The 19,799-nt window shown below is 36.0% G+C and overlaps 1 protein-coding gene across 4 annotated transcripts in view; it reads left to right on the top strand.

Moving 5' to 3' along the window:
* LOC106870781 (chromodomain-helicase-DNA-binding protein 1) overlaps positions 1-19,799 on the top strand; it is a 62,115-nt gene that overhangs the window by 34,604 nt on the left and 7,712 nt on the right. For all 4 annotated transcript variants that reach the window (XM_052973346.1, XM_052973343.1, XM_052973345.1 and 1 more), the window contains 22 exons: positions 84-309; positions 651-751; positions 1,459-1,646; positions 2,174-2,301; positions 3,380-3,596; positions 3,915-4,004; positions 5,194-5,384; positions 5,974-6,109; positions 7,216-7,268; positions 8,415-8,718; positions 9,784-9,855; positions 9,995-10,144; positions 11,117-11,265; positions 11,508-11,607; positions 12,719-12,805; positions 13,713-13,764; positions 14,576-14,694; positions 15,382-15,590; positions 16,180-16,322; positions 17,425-17,557; positions 18,848-18,998; positions 19,364-19,474. In XM_052973346.1, the coding sequence (XP_052829306.1) occupies positions 84-309; positions 651-751; positions 1,459-1,646; positions 2,174-2,301; positions 3,380-3,596; positions 3,915-4,004; positions 5,194-5,384; positions 5,974-6,109; positions 7,216-7,268; positions 8,415-8,718; positions 9,784-9,855; positions 9,995-10,144; positions 11,117-11,265; positions 11,508-11,607; positions 12,719-12,805; positions 13,713-13,764; positions 14,576-14,694; positions 15,382-15,590; positions 16,180-16,322; positions 17,425-17,557; positions 18,848-18,998; positions 19,364-19,474 (3,110 nt within the window). The remainder of the gene's footprint in view (positions 1-83; positions 310-650; positions 752-1,458; positions 1,647-2,173; positions 2,302-3,379; positions 3,597-3,914; positions 4,005-5,193; positions 5,385-5,973; positions 6,110-7,215; positions 7,269-8,414; positions 8,719-9,783; positions 9,856-9,994; positions 10,145-11,116; positions 11,266-11,507; positions 11,608-12,718; positions 12,806-13,712; positions 13,765-14,575; positions 14,695-15,381; positions 15,591-16,179; positions 16,323-17,424; positions 17,558-18,847; positions 18,999-19,363; positions 19,475-19,799) is intronic.

Raw genomic sequence — 19,799 nt, 5'->3', positions numbered from 1 at the left:
ATATATATATATATATATATATATATATATATATATAAAATATGTGTCCATATGTATAATCATGGTTTATGTGTAATGTACAGCTGTCGGCAGTAAGACTACAGTCTACAATGTGGAACAAGAAGGAGACCCCAATGCGGATGTCAATCCAACCACAGATGAGACTGAAATACAATACCTCATTAAATGGAAGGGCTGGGCACATATCCACAACACCTGGGAAATGGAAGCTTCATTAAGAGAACAGAAGGTCAATGGTCTGAAAAAACTGGAGAATTTCAAGAGAAAAGAGGAGGAGATATTGGAATGGTAAGTGATTTGGAAAAAATAAAGGTGTTAAAAAGTAAATAGCAACACTTAATACTTTCTTGGGATAAATGATAAAATATCTCTTGTATGTTACACTTCTCTTAATTCATGTTTTTAATGAATAAATGTGAGATTTTATTGCTGTGGAAACTGTTGGAGTGTCATGACATCATTAGGATTAACTGTGAGAGATCAGTTGTAGATAGTTTTTCTGACTGTTAATCTGCATGGCTTTTTTGTTAAATACCCATTTTTTTTGTTTTTTTGTTTTGTTTTGTTTTGTTTTCAAATATCATTTTGTAATATTTAAGACAAATGAAATATTCTTCTTTAATTGACAGGCGTGAAACTGCCACCCCAGAAGATTTAGAATACTACGATTGCCAACAGGAAATGATCACAGAACTCTATCAGCAGTACTCGAAAATAGAAAGGATTATAGGTAAGCACTTTGCTACAAATGAAATATCAATCAAATCTGATTAAATGTAAAGTTAGTGTTGGTTGATGAGTGGAGTAAGTGATGGAATTCAAATATCTTATGATTGCTCATTAGTTAGTCTAAATTACCCCATAAGGAGCATAGAGCTGGTTTCCCAGTTTTTCTGGCACACACACACACACACACACACACATTTTTACCGAGTAGACTTGAGCAACATGAAATGAAGTGTTTTGCTTAAGAGCACAGTGGAATTGAAACTACAATCTTATGATCATTTGTCCAACACTCTAACCACGTCAGGGAGAGCACTTAGGTGTCTTTGGTGGACTTCACCTTGTTGGAAGCATTTTGGTCAGGTCTTTGATTTCTTCCCCATTCTCTTTCACTAATCGTAGAGATCCTGCAAAAATGTAATAATTGTTGCCATTCCTTCTCTGTCTAAGCTGTAAAAAAGAAATGGAGCCTCCACATAGTTGCACAGCCTGCTAGAAATAGCAGGCCAGTCTCTCTAAATCACATTGTGCACTCTTAAAAATGAAAATTATGCATTGGATTATGTGGTTTGTTATACATACTATGCCTGAAAAAAGACATGGCTGTCATGGCTGAGATGCTTAGGATTATAGACCTTTTCAGTAAAGATTGTCCTGTGGTTATACAACAACATCAACAACTCAACTCTCTGTTTAACATGTATTTTCCAGCCCACAGCAACCAGAAAACGAACAATGTTGACAATGGTTATCCTGACTATTTGTGCAAATGGCAAGGTTTAGCCCATGCTGATTGTACTTGGGAAGATGGAGAGCTGATCAGTAACAAATTTAAGAAATTTGTTGACGAATACCACATGAGAAATAAATCCCAGAAAATTCCATTAAAACAGAATAAGGTAAGTGCGTTTAGGGCTTTCTTGGTGATTTGAGGGAAGATTGGCTGTTGTTTCTAACAGATCAGCTGACTGCGTACAGGTTTCCTTGTTGACTCACTTAAAATGGGATTGAGAAAATTGGTTTTTGAAGAACTGTAGGAAGTTTGTGAGAGAGAGAGAGAGGAAGGGGGACGAGAGAGAGGGAGTTGGGAACAGGAATGTGTGAGTTCTAAGACAAGATCTCATATAATGTTTATTGTGGGTCTTTTAAAAAGAAGATGTAGTAAAAATGGTATAGTTGTGGAAGCAGGATTACTTGGATTAAGAGCAGAATATATCCTGAATGTATAAGGGAGCAACTGAATTTGATCTGGTAACAGTAGAATTTCTAAAGGTTGCAGAAGTTGCGTTTTTGTAAATTAAATTATTCTTGAAAAACTCCTTGAGGAGTATATGAACGTATATTTATGAAGTTTTAGATTGTTTTTCTTCTTTAATTAATACCTTTCTCTCTTTTTCTTTTTTGGGGGGAAAAAAAAAAAATGAAGGTTTTGAAATGCCGTCCAAAATTCCAGCCTGCCAAGCACCAGTCTAAATATTTGGGGGGTGCTGAGAACCTGATTCTTCGAGATTACCAGTTGGATGGTATCAACTGGTTGACACATGCCTGGTGCAAGTAAGTTGATTTTTTATTTGAAAATCTACATTGAAACTTTGTTATTGCCATTGTAAAAGCACATTGGAGACTAGGTTAAGGTGGTTGGTTGGCCTGCTGATAAAATGGTCCAGAGATCAAACCATAAGAGTCTTCTTGCTACTGCCAGTGTGCTGTTGTTCTGCCTAAATCATTTGAGTAAATCTGCTCAGTTTAACCTTAATAATACCACGCTGCCCCAAAACTGCCCTTGGTTTTATGATACAGACATCCTGTTTTAAAATAAATCTAATTTTAAACTTTCCATCAGCATTTCATGTTAATTTATATTGTAGATGCTAACTTAATAAGGACAAAGATGTTTTCAAAATTCAAGGGCTTGTGGGTTTGTGGGTGCTGCATAAAAAGCACCCATACTGGTACCTTGTAAATGCACCCATGCCGGTGCTGCATAAAAGCACCCAGAACACTCTGTAAAGTGGTTGCTGTTAGGAAGAGCATCCAGCTGTAAAAATCCTGCCAATACAGTCACAGAAGTCTGGTGCAGGCTTCTGCCTGGCCGACCCCTGTCAAACCGTCCCACCCATGCCAGCATGGAAGGCAGGCATTAAATGATGAAGCAGTTATACGCGTTAAGGTTGATATAATCAACTCTATCAATGTAAAAGATCTGATGTAATATTGGTTTCAAATTTTAGCACAAGGCCAGCAATTTTAGGGAAGTTGATTACATAAACCCCAGTGCTCTACTGATACTTATTTTATTTATTTATTGCCCACAGGGGGATAAACATAGAGGGGACAGGCATAGGGATTAAGTCAATTACATTGACTCCAGTGTGTAACTGGTACTTATTTAATCAACCCTGAAAGGATGACAGGCAAAGTTGACCTCGGCGGAATTTGAACTCAGAACGTAACGGCAGATGAAATACCACTAAGCATTTTGTCTGGCATGCTAACGACTCTGCCAGCTCGTCACCTTCTACTAATAGGTTGAAAAACAAAGTCAACCATGGCAGAATTTGAACTTGTGCTAACTATCCTACTAGCTTGCTACCTTAAGATCTGATGTAAATTGATGTTGTTTTGTTTTCAGAGAGAATTCTTGCATTTTGGCTGATGAAATGGGTCTTGGGAAAACTATTCAAACCATTGGATTCCTCTCCACACTCTTCAACACTTTTCAGTTGTATGGACCTTTTTTACTTGTCGTGCCCTTGTCTACAATTGTGGCATGGCAAAGAGAATTCAGAAACTGGGCTCCTGAAATTAATGTAGTGATCTACATCGGTGATATTAACAGCAGAAATAAGGTAAGAAAATCAGTAATATTTATGCTTATAGGACTATCGATTCAAGATGGTGGGTGAGTGGATCTGTTAGAATATCAGACCAGATACCTTGTGGTATTTGTTCTGGTTCTTTGCATTCTGATTTCAGATCCCACCTTGACCTGCTTGGGTGGTAGTAGTAGATTTAATCCATTGCTTGATTCAGTACCATTTCCTGACACCATGAGTGCCTTCAGTAAAAGACCACATGGTTGGGAAACGAGCTTCTTAACTGCACCATACTCATGCCTGTATTTTTACAGAATATGCTGAAAAATATTAATATTTTCTTATTCACAGATTCGAGAATATGAATGGTGTCACCCTGGTAATAAACGATTAAAGTTCAATGTTATCCTCACCACATATGAAATCTTATTGAAAGATAAGGTAAATGGTTTTCATTTAAGATATTTTCTTTTGATTTTACTTGGTGTAGAAGAGAAATGTTTAATCTGATTGGATAAAATGATTTGATTAGCTGTTCATATCTGGAGACTCTTGGTCTTTCAGTTCTTCTAGCTACAGAGAATACTTACTAGATCTTCTGAGATTGTCTGTGACAGCCAGAGATGTCTTATCCATCCAGTGGGAGATTAATAAGAGAAAAATTCTTAATGCTACAGAGATTTAATTTCTTATTCTTGTGAAAACCCAATAATTTAAAATTAATAATAATTTCTTGTTGGCTTACATTTTTCATTTGCTGCTTCTAAATGTTTCGAAAATTCTTCTGACATATATTTTGTTTCATCACCTTTACTGAATGTAAAGCTGCTATCCATTTCTTTCAAGTCTAAAATATTATTTAAAAAAAACAAAAAAAACAAAAAAAAAATACGTAGGAAAAAATATACAAAATATTCAGAGAATACAAATTTCATGTTTACATTGAATGATAGTGAAGTCAGGTGTTTATCAATAAAGTGGCAAGATTTTCAATGATATTCTTATTTTGATATAGATAGTTCTCTTTTAAATGCAGATAGAGGTTATGGGAATTACAGGCAGTCATGGATGGGACAAGTTGTTAATCTAGATCCTTGAAAAGTTTTGGGCAGCATAGGACAGGATGGTGAAGATAAAGCTAAATAATCCTTTGTGGTTATTTGAACCAATATCTACGTCATCATTTACTGTCCATTGTCCATCCTGGCATAGGCTGGACGGTTTAACAGGATCTAGCAAGCCGGAGAACTGCACCAGGCTCTGATTGTTTTGGCTTGGTTTCTTCAGCTGGGTGACCTTCCTAATGCCAACCACTTTACAGAGTGTACTGGGTGCTTTTTATGTGACACCAGCACCAAAGCTTTATACATGGCACTAGCATGGGTGCTTTTTATGTGACACTAGCACGGGGGTACTTTTTACTTGGCACCAGCATGGCATTATTTTCAATAAATATTTTCTACTTTTTGCTTGTTCACTTGAAACATTCTAGATCTTTTGAACTAATAAAATGTGTCATATTCATATGTTGTGTGTGTGTGTGTGTGTGTGTAAGAGAGAGAGAAAGAGAAAAATCATCTCTTTTTTGGTTGTTAATTTAATATTTGTTTTCGTTTTTTTATCTTTGTAGTCTTTTCTTGGCAATGTCGGTTGGGCTTTTCTTGGTGTAGATGAAGCTCATCGTTTAAAAAATGATGATTCACTGCTGTATAAATCTTTAAAAGAATTTGATACTAACCACAGACTGTTGATCACTGGGACACCATTGCAGAACTCTTTGAAAGAGTTATGGTCCTTATTGCATTTCATTATGCCTGAAAAGTAAGTAGTATGTGAGCCAACTTTTTTCTGTAGATTTTATTATTTTTCTACCGTGTGTTCACATTTTGTGTGTACATATGTATGTATGTCTCTGTATACTTGTGATTATTACTACCTTTGAATTGGCAATGTGGCATGGTGTGGGGGTCAGGTGGAGAAGTGAATGATTGTTGGATCAGGTTTTCATTCGCCATTGCAGCAGTCACACTTCAATTACATCACCTACTGCCGTTGGGAAAGCCACGACCATATTACAAGCTCATAATCTCTGGCACCCATTAGACATGAAGCCTTGAGTCTGTGAAAGAAATCAGTATTGCGTGGTAGAGCAATCTAAGAAGCCTTTATCCAGTCACTGGACCTACTAGAAATAGCAACTAAATCTCCTTACACTATCATCTTAAAAAGAAAACATGTGTAGTCCTAAATACATTTTGTCTGAATAAAAGATGTGATAGGTGTTGCTAAACTGTTTTTGTTCAAGGTTTGCTCCGTCAGATTAAATGCCACCACCACCACCATCATTTTGATTAGGATTTATTTTCAATTTGCAAATTCACTGACTTTAGTGTATTTTACAATTTTACAGATTTGCTAAATGGCAAGAATTTGAAGACCGACATTCCAGTGAAGATAAAACTGGCTTCTCAAGTTTGCATAAAGAATTAGAACCATTTTTATTAAGAAGAGTGAAAAAGGACGTAGAGAAGTCTCTACCAGCGAAGGTATGCTTGTTTACAGTTTGACATTAATAGTTTCCATTGAATGGAATATAACTCTAATTGCTTATTTTATTCTCTCTGAATCAACTCTTTCACAGTTCACAATTACTGGTAATACTCTGTAATGGCTACTACATATAACCATTCTTAATAATTAGTAATGAATGGATAATTACAAAGTGGAATCTATCATAATTCATAAGTATACTTTATGCAATTTTTTTGTTTTTGCGTCTGTTTCTCCATGCCAGCATGGGTTAGATGATTACATTACTGAGGTATTGTTTTACAGCTGGATGCCCTTTCTGTTGCTAACCTTTACCTGTTTTTCCAATAAGGGATCTCTTATTCTGTGTGGCCTCAAAGATGCAAAGCTAGTAGATGATTTGTTGACACGGAAACTGAGAACAATAATAACAACACTGACCGTATGTTACAACTTGCATAGAAGCAAGTGAGATGTAAGCAAATACAAAGATAGGCATACGAGTATAGAAATACATATATGTGTATATATATGATGGTCTTCTTTCACTTACTGTCTACTAAATCCACTTACAAGGCTTTGGTTGGCCTGCAACTATAGCAGAAAAGACTTGCCTCCGGTGCTGCAACAAAAATAGACATTTTAATACTGATTTCAATTTCCTGAACTTGCCAATCATCATCTTCATCTGCTATCATCACATACTACAGAAGAAATGTCACAGGTGGATGTTTTTTACAGAAACCCTCATGGACAGGGCTATACTGGGCTATGCAGTCCTACATTAAGCCTAATCTTTACATTGTCATAGTGTATCAAAAGGTGGGGCTATATCAAATATCCAGAAGTTAAATTTCACAGCTATTTGCTATGCTTCCACTGTCTGCTGTAAGCAGCCCTTTTTAACTAATTTTTATTGCAAAATCCCTTTGATAAGGGTTAACTGTTGTACCAACTGATTTTAGTATCATTATTATTATTATTATTATTTGTAAATAACATTGTAAGAGAATGACTGCTGTTTGCTTGTAACTATTCTAATTGTATGTTTTATTGTCACCTTAATATTTTTATAAGATTAAAAAAACAAATATAAATTGTTTTTTTTTTTTTCTAATTTCAGGTAGAACGAATTCTCAGAGTTGAAATGTCTTCTATTCAGAAACAATATTATAAGTAATTTGAATTCATTTTTTATTATTTATTTACTTAAGCCCTTTGCTCTCTATGGAGCAGAGGCCATTCATCACTTTTCTCCACTCTTCTCTGCTCTGGGCTGTCTTTTCTGCTTTTCTCCGATTAGATCCTTGCTTTTACTCTCTTTTTGCTGCACTTTGTCATGTGTTTCCCTGGGGGTGTGCCTTCCTCCTTCGGGCTTTGTTGGTTTTGAATTGTCATTGATGCATTTGTAACTTTGCTTTTTTTCTAGGTAGAGCTGTTGGCCCTATGCAAACCCATTTTTATCTCTGGGGAAGAGGCAGTCCATACTAATCTGACCCCTATCCTTTGATATGTCCAACATGGGAGGTCCTGAGCTGAGGTTTGTGCTCTGCTGGTGTAGTTATCAGGGTCATTAAGGCACACAAGTCACCATATCACGACAGCTAGACTCCGTGTTGGGTTTTTATTATTTACTTGCATTAAAAGGCAGTGAACTGGTAGAATTGTTAGTGCATTGGTCAAAATGCGTAGCAGCATTTCTTCTGGTGATATACGTTCTGAGTTCAAATCTCATCGAGGTCAGAGTTTTAAAAAAAAATTGGTATAATTGTAAGAAAGTTAGAATGGATGCCTTGTGGTATCTGCCTTGATTTTTTGCATCTTGTTTTCAAATCCCACCACAGCCTACTTGAGTGGTAGACTTAATCCATTACCCAAGGGGTGAATGTCACCAAAGTCGTTTTGGCTGCCTTAGCAGAGTCCACTCTGTGTTGCAAGCATTCGGGTCAGAATTCCCGTTGGAGAATTCCCCCACTCCTTCCCTCCCTCACTAGTTTTGGAGGCCCTGTGAAGAATTTGTTGACAAGAGAACTGATGACAACACTGTCTATATGTTGTAACTTTCATAGAAGTAAGATGTATAGAAACATGACATGCTTACATATACGTATATGTATATATATATATATACACAATGGTCTACTTTCACTTTCTGTTTACCAAATCCACTTACAAGGCTTCCTTCTTGATTTAAAAAAGAGAGAAAGAAAGAAAATTTTTGAAAGTAGTTTCTACTGCTTAGACTTTAATTGTTTACACTTTTCCTGAATATCTTAAACATATGTGACAAATACTTGAATCGTTTTATTTTACTGTTGCCAGGTGGATTTTGACGAAAAATTACAAGGCACTGAGTAAAGGAGTGAAAGGCAGTGTGAGTAGCTTTGTGAACATAGTGATGGAGTTGAAGAAGTGTTGCAATCATGCACAACTGATTCGTACTGAGGAAAACTTTAAGTTCAATAAGCTACAGCTGTTAATAAGAGGCAGTGGCAAACTGTTATTGTTGGATAAACTGTTGGTGAAGTTGAAAGAAAATGGTCACCGAGTATTAATCTTCTCTCAGATGGTGCGCATGTTGGATATTCTTGCAGAGTATCTTATGCTCAAGCATTTCCCATTTCAAGTATGTTGACATGTGTTTTTTTTTAAATTCTTTTTTTTTTTAAAATTAAATTCATTTTATAAGTTTGTCTAATTTGAATTTATTATTGTTCTTGTAGTTCAGTTTTCATCATCATCATCGTTTAACGTCTGCTTTCCATGCTAGCATGGGTTGGACGATTCGACTGAGGACTGGTGAAACCGGATGGCAACACCAGGCTCCAATCTGATTTGGCAGAGTTTCTACAGCTGGATGCCCTTCCTAACGCCAACCACTCAGAGAGTTTTCTTCTGCTGAATTGTATAATTGTGAAGTGGGGTGATTCGGGAGAGCACTTTGTTCAGTTTTGTGTAATGTCTAGCATAAGTATTGTAATATTTGACTCTTGAGATTAACCACAGTAGTAGGAGTTGAGGCTTGAATCCATGAACTTGTAGTTGATAAGACTACCAGAGTTTCATATCTAAAGGTCCATGGAACTTCAGTTATTTATGATTTGTGTCTAAAAGCTCTACACAAAAAAAAAAAACATTCACTGAAAGAGCTGCTTGAGGGAAAAGAAAAGGTTTTAGATAAACCAAGTTAGGGTAACCATAGATAATGGCGGAATTTGAACTCTATGTCAAGACAGGTGAAATGCTATAGATAATGGCAAACACTTTCATTACCATCATTTTATGTCTGTGTTTTCATGCTGGCATGGGTTGGATGAGTTTTCCGAGGCAGTGTTTTATAGCAAAATGGCCTTTCTATCACCAAAACATAAAAAATACAAGGCATCTTTCTCATAACATATAAAATGACAGAGTCAGTCCATCAACTCCACTTGTTTTTGCTATAAATAAGACCAGATTATTCTTCTCCTCAAGAATATATATACTTTTCTTTGTTGAGATTAAGATTTTTTTCACATGATTCTAATTAAAATCCTGCTTCCTCCTTTCAAAATTGTTTTATTTTTATTAAACAATTTTTTTTATCTTGTAAATGTCATCCTATTTTTATCAAGCATTGTTTATGCCTGAGAAATTTGTTAGCCCTTTATGTGGTTTTTTATTTAAATTAGTGTTATTTTGTTATTGCCAGAGACTAGATGGGTCCATACGTGGAGATCTTCGTAAACAAGCCCTCGATCATTTCAATGCTGAAGGTTCTACCGTAAGTACTCATTTCCTTCTAAATTCTTACCTCACTAGCATTCATTGTGTTGGAGAAATCCTTTGACTGGGTACCACATTCTGTTGTTTTGATGTCCGTATGTTGACAAGACTTTATTTGTTTTCTTTCTTCACCACAGGATTTCTGCTTCCTTTTGTCTACTCGGGCTGGTGGCCTCGGTGTAAATTTGGCTACTGCAGACACTGTCATTATATTCGACAGTGATTGGAACCCTCAGAATGACTTACAAGCACAAGCACGTGCCCACAGGATTGGGCAAAAAAATCAGGTAAGGGACTGAGACGTCTTTAATTGTTCAGCATTTAAACAGGCCATATCTGGCCCAAATATTCCACCTGTTTTATGCTCAAACCAGCCAGATCTGACCTCATACCTACCCTACAATGTCATTCCAAAAATAAACAATCATATCATTAAAAAATCTTGAAGCTCTGAGATGATTCAAAATAAAGCAAATAAATAAGCATTGCATTTGACAGAGCAATCTGAATGTTAATGTGTTAAATAATTATTAAAAATATTTTATTTTTGTTTGTGTTGATTTAATTAAGAAATAAATTAGATGGGGAATGCTCTACTAATGACTTTTTGCAGTCCTCATACTGTCATTGGAGCAAATGGGATTTAACTGGGTGGTGGTTAACTCTGTTCTGTTTGATTTTTTTAAAGGGGTAGGTTTTAAGGTAAAAAAAACATGATGAGAAAGTAGTTTCAGAAGATAGGGTAATCTGTTGAGTGCTATAGAAATATCTTCATGTTTTCCATATGCAAATCTATATTCCATCCATCCACCTTTTCTGCCCATTATTCCTGGTAGGGTTTTGTTGGGGTAGGGTCCTCAGGCACCTCCACCATAGGCTCCTATCAAAAGTAGCTGTCATTAGACTTTCTAGTTGGATTCCTAAATATTGCCAACTGAAACTGGATATTATCCAACCGTTTCAATTTTGGTATACCTCTAGGTTTCTTGCCAGTTAGCTTGGCTTGAAGAATCCATCTTGTGATTCCTCCCTGCAACATTCTAATCATGTCCGTTGTGCTAGAGCTGTGACGTCTCAATGAAGAGAAGTAATGGCTCCATTACTCCAAGAAAAAACATGAATGATATAAAGTCTTGTAAGATATTCATTATGGGTATTTGAATAGGCTGAGCAGTCTTAGTGTTCCGTCTTTGGCAGTAATTAAAGAAGAAACTAAAGAAGTTTCAAAGAGTTTGTTTAATTCCTACTTGTTATTTCAGGTGAGTGTCTACCGATTAGTGACGAAAGGCAGTGTTGAAGAAAACATTGTGGAACGAGCGAAGAAGAAAATGGTGTTGGATCACTTAATCATTCAAAGCATGGACACAACAGGCCGTACTGTGTTGAGCCGAGGAAATGTGCCCTCAAGGTTGGTTTTTAGTCTTTTTTTGCTTATTTGGTTGTTATAGGCAGCAGAACGAGTAGAGCAATGCACAAAATGGCTCATGATGTTTAGTTGGCAATGAATTAACCATATATAGTCGTCTATATATATTTCCTGTAATGCCTTTCTCAGTTTGTTATGATCAGTGTGTTCTTTTTTTTCATTGCTACAAAATTTTTAAATGTTGTCATTTTTAAAAAATTTTATATTTAATACGTAATTTTCAGTAATAATACTCCGTTTAATAAAGAGGAATTGGCTGCCATTCTGAAATTTGGTGCTGAAGATCTCTTTGGTGAAGATGAAGAAGAGGAAGATGAACCTCAAGTAAGTAACTCTTTGAACACTTATAATTAATTAATTAATTAATTAATAGCCGCTTTCTTCATATGCCCTCAATTTTTAGTACCATCAAAATGTTAATCAGAACCAAATGATATTTTTATAATGCTCTGTAGTTTGATTTCATGAGACTGTGGTCAGTAACCCTAACTGCTTAATCTCACAACCATTGTACCTTATATTTAGTGAAAGTGAAAGTAGACTACATTATTCAGTTCATTCATTCTCAACTCCACTAAGTGGTGGTGATGATTGACTTGACTAGACAGTAATCCTTCATTTTCATTAGCTCTATTGCATATGAAGTACTGTGGAGGCGCAATGGCCCAGTGGTTAGGGCAGCGGACTCGCAGTTTTGATTCCCAGACTGGGTGTTGTGAGTGTTTATTGAGAGAAAACACCTAAAGCTCCATGAGGCTCCGACATGGGGTGGTGGTGAACCCTACTGTACTCTCTCACCACAACTTTCTCTCACTTTTTCACCCCAACTTTTTCTCATTCTTTCTTCCTGTTTCTGTTGTACCTGTATTTCAAAGGGTCAGCCTTGTCAAACTGAATCTCCCCAAGAACTATGTTAAGGGTACACGTGTCTGTGGAGTGCTCAGCCACTTGCACATCAATTTCATGAGCAGGCTGCTCCGTTGATCGGATCGACTGAAACCCTCGTCATAACCGACGGAGTGCCATGACGACGACAATATGAAGTACTAAGGAAGACTTAACCCAAACATTACAAACCAATTACATATTTTTATCAAATTTACAGTACTTCTACAGTTAACAGGAGTGAAATTTTTCATCCTGTAATATTTACTATTTACTGCTATATGAACAAACTGTTAAAGTGTTAAATATTTTGGTTATGGTCAAATTTTAGCACCAGAGGCAAGACCACACACTAATCATTGCCCTCAGCTGCTTGTGTAGTGTCCTGTTGACTCAAATATTCACAGATTTTGATGTCAGGTGGAGAGAATGCATTAGGGATTTGAGGAGCAAGAGGAAGGATTGCACATGTACAATATCAGTCATTGCTATGGCAATCTTAATGGGTTGTTGTGACTGGATTACTAATTATTGATCATCTATTTATTAGGTCGACATTGATCACATTCTCCAGAGTGCTGAAACGAGAGATACTGATACCTCAAGTGCCGGTGATGAACTTCTTTCACAGTTCAAAGTAAGTGACTTTTTGATTAACACCTGTTGGCCCTAAGCTGCCAACTTACCAGCTTCGTAATTATGGAGTGTAGCGGTTTTTACATTTACCTTTCTCATGAAATCTTTTTGATTTTGGGATTCGTATGTGACTTGATGTTGTGGAAATAATATGTTTGGTTGACTGTTGTAGAAGTAATCTGTTGAACCAAATGTTATAGGAATTGTTTATATAACTGAATATTTGGCTGAATACTGCAAAAAATATCTGTAGATGAATATTGTGCATATCATTGTTGTGTGTGTGTACTGGGGCCCCACAAGTATTTGTTAATTACTGTTGTAGCTGGTTAAATTAAAAACCAATCAATACCAATCAACGTACAGAATAGAATATTTTCCCTTTCCACTATCTGTACAGAAAGTTTGTATAGTTTTATGGATTTTGATCTGAAATTAGTAAGAATGATCCCCTTTTTTTCATTTTGTTTCTATTCCAATGAAATGTACTCCGGGTGGAATGATAAAGTCAAATATTTTATATTGTGCGTGTGAGTGTGCTTGAAAAGTTGTATGGCCCAGTGGTTAGGCTGTTGGTACTCCCAATCTCAAGTGTGTGGTTTTATTTCTCAGACTGATGTGTTCTTGAGCAAAATACTTCGTTTTGTGTTGTTTCTGTCCACTCAGCTGAAATTGGGGGCAAGGAGATCAACTCTGTGACAACCTAGTGTCTGTTTAGGGTGTAATATTGTAGTCTCCATTGCTTATATGCCATGGAAACTGGAGTAGGTGCAAGCTTAATGAACCTGTAGACTGCTGATACACCTAAGATATATATATATGTGCACATACACATAGATATGCTTATGTACATGCACATATATATATATACATATAAATATATATATTTATATACATCTTTTTTGTAGGTTGTAAGCTTTGATAATTTGGAAGAAGATGAACCAATAAAACCAGCTATTGGTAAGTTGTTATTGATGTTTTATCTCCAGGTCAGCCTTGGATCTCTAGTGACTGATAGCATGACCATTCTGTCCTTTTAGGTATAGTTTATCTTAGACTGTGTTATTTCACATGTCCTTCTTGGGTTTAACTCCAGCCGGGGTTGGATTTGTACCATTGATCCTTCCAGTGTTGTCCTGCTGTTACACATAAAAACATTTTAGGCCACTGTGATTAATTCAAAACCATACGAATAAATACATTTGATTTAGAAATCTGAATGCTAAAGGGTTAATGTCCGTTTCCCATGCTGGCATGGGTTGGATGGTTTGACTGGAGCTGGTTAGCTGGGGAGCTGTCCACACTCCGATTGTCTGTTGTGGCATGATTTCTATGGCTGGATGCCCTTCCTGACATCAACCGATTTACCGGGTGCTTTTTACTTTCCACAGGCATGGGTGCGTTTATGCAGCACTGGCACAAGTGCATTTTATATGGCACTGGCACCTGTAAAGGACAAGCCTGTATGTATGGATGACTGTGATTTTATTTAACTTGATGTATTTTCTCAAGTACAGCAAATTGCCACAATCCCTGAACCTTTAATTATTTTCCTTCATTTATATTTCGTAATTTGCATAAGGTTTTTACAATTATCATTCAACCTGTTGTAAAGCTTTCTATAATTGTTAATTTCAACTTTTTGTCAGAAACTATTTTACCAATGTCAAAATGAAGAAAGTAATTGTAAAAATAGTTTCAAAAAGAAAACAATTTGTCATTTCACCTAGATTTGTTGTATTTTTAAAACCTACTTTTTCTTCCGTTTTAGGTAGAGACTGGGAGTCTATTATACCTGAAGATGACCGACAAAGGGTTGAAGAGGAGGAGACGAAAAAGCATATGTTAGAGCTCAATTTACCTCCTCGAATCAGAAAATCTATACATCAGGTACAGGAGGATGGATTTACTCAACTTTTATAAAAATTATTTTAAAAACATCATTAATTGGAATTTGGATGAAATCTTTAGACAATCATTGTAATACATTTTTGCTATTTTGTTTTTGATAAGATTAATGTGGATGTTTATGAAGTATATATATTCAGTTAACTTTTTTGCATATCTATTTATGTAGATATGTATTAATCAAACTTTTAAAATCAGTTCAGATATATTTGTGACATATTTGACCTTCTAAAGGCCATTTTTCACTGCAGTTTGCCATGAAGAAAATTCTCACTTTAGGCAAAAGGGGTTGAAACACCATCTGTGATCTAGTGGTGTCCTCAAGTTGACCAATAAATTAATTTCTGGCTTTTTGGCTATCATCAATACCAGGTCTACCTAGAGAGACAGTCCTGAGATAACTTTGGAAGCGAAAGCCTCCTTCATAAAAATTCGCCAGTTCCTGTGATCAACTTCCAGGCTAGAATGTTATTATATATTATGGACTCTCTAAGCAATGTCCACGGCTTAAGTCTATAGCAGAAGACAGTGCAATGTGTGCCTTCCTGTATTGCCAATTATGCGTAGTAGTAAATTATGTGTGTGCGCACATGTGCATCTTACATTACTTATAAGTTGCTCAGATCACTAAACAAAGGTTTTATTTTATTCCCAATTAACATTGAACAGATTCAAATGGATTCTGATGAAGAAAAGAAAGGACGGAAGAAAGAGAAAGATAGAGATGACTCTGAAAGTTCTGAAGAAGATGATGATGACAAACCTCGTAAAAGGGGTCGACCAAGAACTGTGAACAGGGATACTATCAAGGGTTTCACTGATGCTGAAGTTCGTAGATTTGTCAAAAGTTACAAGAAGATTCCCGATGCTATTAACAGGTGACTGTTGTTGTTGTTGTTGTTATTATAGAAGATAAAATGGTAATGAGGTCAAAGGGACGAACTTCTAACCATATAATTCTGTGTTCAAACTTTTCTACTTCTCTACTTCTGCCAGTTTGTATGAGTCAACTCCTGTTCTAGAAAACCTGTGATAAAACACATTCTAGCAGTACACTAGTTTTTAGGAATAAACTACATCGAATGACATTAACTCTTTTGGCATTTAAATTGACCGTATCCAACCTAAATATTCTGCTTGTTTAATATTCAAATGAACCAATTCTGGCCCCTCACACCTACCCTACTATGTCATTCTAAAAACAAACAAGTGCATTTTTGAAGTCTCACAACTATGAAATAAATGCATGATTAATTCAAAACTGTGAATAACTATGCTTTTACATTAAACAGAGCAATCTGAATGTTAACCCTTTCGTTACTGTATTTGTTTTGAGATGTTCTGTGTTTCTTTGAATTAATTTTAAATATAACAAAGAATTTAGTAAAATAACTTACTGCTGGGTTTTTTTTTTTTTTTTTGCTTGTTGACAAACATGGTCATATGTAAATTTATTATAAATTTCAGACTGGACGCTATATCTCGAGATGCTGAATTACAAGAAAAATCTGAAACTGATTTGAAACGGCTTGCTGAGTTACTAAAAGGACGATGTGAAAATGCTATGACTGAACACAAGGAAAGATTGGAAGAGGATCCGAATTATGAAGGTCAGTTTCCAAATGAGATAAATCCTGAAACTGTTTCTCCCCACTTTTTTTTTTTTTTTTGGTGTAATTTATTGAGTTTTGAAGTTATTCACAACTTCCTGTTGTATATCTGGCTATGTTGATTTCCAGTCCAGATTTATTTTTTCTTTATGGTATATGTGTCAAGTAAAGCCTAAATCACTGAAAACTAGTTTCATTGATTTGTTAGTCAGGGAGCAAATTAACCAAATCTTTAGAGTGTTGGGTAGATTGCCTTGTAATAACTGATCTAGCTCTCTGCTCTGAGTTCAAGTACTGCCAACGTCAACTTTTACCTTTCTTCCTTTTGGCAGTCAGTGAGTAAAATACCAATCCTATTCTATGGTCGATTCTTCTCCTGTCTTTCAGTCTTCCTGGAAGAATTTAGCTGTGTCCAAACCTGGAGAGGGTCAGCCTTCAGCAGATATAACAATGTTCAAGACACACTATGTGTCAAGATGGCATTCTGATGTTTTCATTAGATACTGAGGGCCCAAAGTAAGACTGGCTCTGATGAATAGTTTTAAATCTTAGCTGTAAGCCATCAGTTTTAAGGGAACAGGGTTAAGTTAATGACATTGGCTCCAGTACTTAACTTGTATTTATTTTATTTGCCCTGAAAGAATGACAAACAGCCAAGTTGACCATGGTGGAATTTGAACTCAGAACGTAAAGCTGCCACTAAACATTTTGTCCCATGTTTTAATGATTCTACCAGCTCACCACCTTATAAGCTTTGATCAATAATATACTTCACTCACCATATTTTGAGTGATCTCTAAATATATGGCAGTTGTAAGTTATATCTGTCCACTATTCCATCGAGATATTATTTTTGCGATTTTAGGTCATATATAATATAACTTTCAGTGATGGCAGCCATACTGAACCGTTTATTGATTAGGTTATCAGCAAGTATTAATCGGGAATGACACCTGATGACTATCAGAATACAAACGAATGAAAGCACAATGTAGTAGTAAAGATATATTCTAACGATGAAGTTAATAGCCTGAAATTACAGTCTTGTTAACCATATCTTAAATATTTAGACAATTCATTTTTATTTTCCTTTCTGTAACAGCTGGAAAACGGACACATCGAGGTCCTTCCTTCAAATTGTCTGCAGTCACAGTTAATGCCCAAGCAGTTTTAAAAATACAACAAGAGTTGGAACCTTTGTCTTCATGTCTGAAAATAAAAGATGGGAAAAAGACGTAAGTCGATTCACATTGTTTCGTTTCTATTTCGTCTTTTCTTAATTGTATATCATTCAGTCCATCAGAGAGTGTTTCTTACGAATCAAAAAAAAAAAGTGTCTGTGTGTGTGTGTGAGGGGGGGGGGACTCTTTAAAACTAGCATATGAGTGTACTAGAGATTGTGTGTGTCAGTGGGAAAAGAGTTGACAAATTTAAATGTAAGTGGCCTGATATTGCACACACTCTTGAGTTAGTCCTCAAGTAGGACTAGCACGCATGCACGTGCACGCGGCCAGCTCCTGTCAAACCGTCTAACCCATACCAGCATGGAAGATGGATGTTAAATGATGATATGATGATGATGACAGTGTATTGGGCAAGGCTGGACCTTTAAAATCCTGGCATATACCATCTAATGGGCTTCCTTACAGTTTCTGCCTGCTCAGTTTCATTTGCAAGGCTCGGCTTGAATTGAGGATTTGGTAGAAGCCCCTTGTTCAGGGTGCTGTTCAGTGGAATTTGAACAGAGCTCTAATGGTTGCAAAATGTATTTCCTAACTATTTGGTTTTGTTGCCTTGTACTCTGTCTCGCACACTAAAAACAGAAAGTGGTCACTGAACCTGCTAGAAGCTGCAGTCAAGTCTTCCTCATGCCCCACCCCACATTGGATTATTAAAGCATGATGGTGACTGTTGGAATTCCTTTGATTGGGGGTCTATTTGATTAAGGGTGGCCTGCACCTCACCAACAATATCCTGTTAACCCATAAAGTTTACTACATTGGCAAATGTTATTATGATGGGTTTGTTTTGTGGCTACATAATTTCCTTTTATCCCTTTGAAATAATTATGAGAAATTCTATGAAATTGGGAAGATGGTAGGGATTCCACCTACTTTTTAGGTGGTACTTCATGGAAAAGAAATACTTTGGTTTACCCTCACCCCCGCTCTCGTACTTTGTTCACTTTGCTTATTAATTTAACACACATTACAATAGAAATAGATAACACACACACATATGTGTATGTGTGTGTGTGTTTATCTAAATTCTGCATCTGATAACAAAATAGGACAAAGTTTTGGTGTATCTATTTCTTAGAATTGATAGATTGAATTCTGTTCTTGGTAATATCTTTCTTTTTTTAGGTGCACTTGTTTAAGCATAGATATAATAAACGCACATTCGTGTGTGTGTATTATATCTATGTTTACACACACACACACACACACACACACACACACACAATGAGTGTGTGTGTGTTTGTATATAAATGATAATAATAATGGTTGTTTTTGTCATTTCAGTTATGAAATAAATGGTCGTGTGAAATTAGTTCACTGGGACTGTGTGTGGGAAATCGAAGATGACATAAATCTACTTGTTGGCATTTATGAATATGGTGTTGGAAGTTGGGAAGATATCAAAATGGATCCAGAGCTTAATTTACGTGATAAGGTACGTTTTCAAATCTCTCTCTCTCCCTTAAAACTTTGTTCTTTTATTCCATTTAATTTAATAATTTAAAAATTCATACAGACGTGGCTGTGTGGTTAAGAAGCTTGCTTTAAAGCCATACGAGTGATGTTGTGCATTGTCTTCTAGTCACCTTACTTGGAAACAGGCGAGGGTTGGCAACAGAAAGGACATCCAGCCACACAAAAACATCTGTCACAGCAAATTCTGTGTGAACCATGCAAGCATGTAAAAAGTAGACATTAAATGGTGATGGTTCAAAGTGTGATATATTTTTTATGCATGAAATTTTTATTTATTTTTATTCCTCTCATATATTGAATTTTATTTGAAATGAAATTTTACAGATTTTACCTGATTCTGACCAAAAGCCTCAAGGTAAACACCTGCAAACAAGAGCTGATTATCTTTTAAAACTTCTGAAGAAGCAAAATGAAGTGATACCTGCTCCCATTAGTGTAAGTCTTCCAACATTTATTCCTGTTGTTGTTGCAACAACAACTACTATTAATATATAGTAGTCGGTTTTTTTTTTTTTGGCCTTAAGAGAGCTCTGAATGATAAGACCATTAATCAGAGACATTCTAGTCATGACCATCTTGCCTTCATTTCAGGAAGTACACCTAAGACTCTAAGGCTATGTTATCCAATAACTTGGTAGGATTTAATCAAGGGAAATGTTTCTTGCAGGATGATTGACTACATAGAGGCTGCAGATTTAACAATTTTCTTGTCATGAAGTTTATTAATAAGGATTTCTAACGTTGCCACAAATGTGTCATT

This window comes from Octopus bimaculoides, chromosome 15 (assembly GCF_001194135.2).
Source record: "Octopus bimaculoides isolate UCB-OBI-ISO-001 chromosome 15, ASM119413v2, whole genome shotgun sequence".
Classification (NCBI taxonomy): Eukaryota; Metazoa; Mollusca; class Cephalopoda; order Octopoda; family Octopodidae; genus Octopus; species Octopus bimaculoides.
The sequence above is the reverse complement of the archived record's forward strand: the minus strand, read 5'-3'. Positions and strand labels throughout refer to the sequence as shown.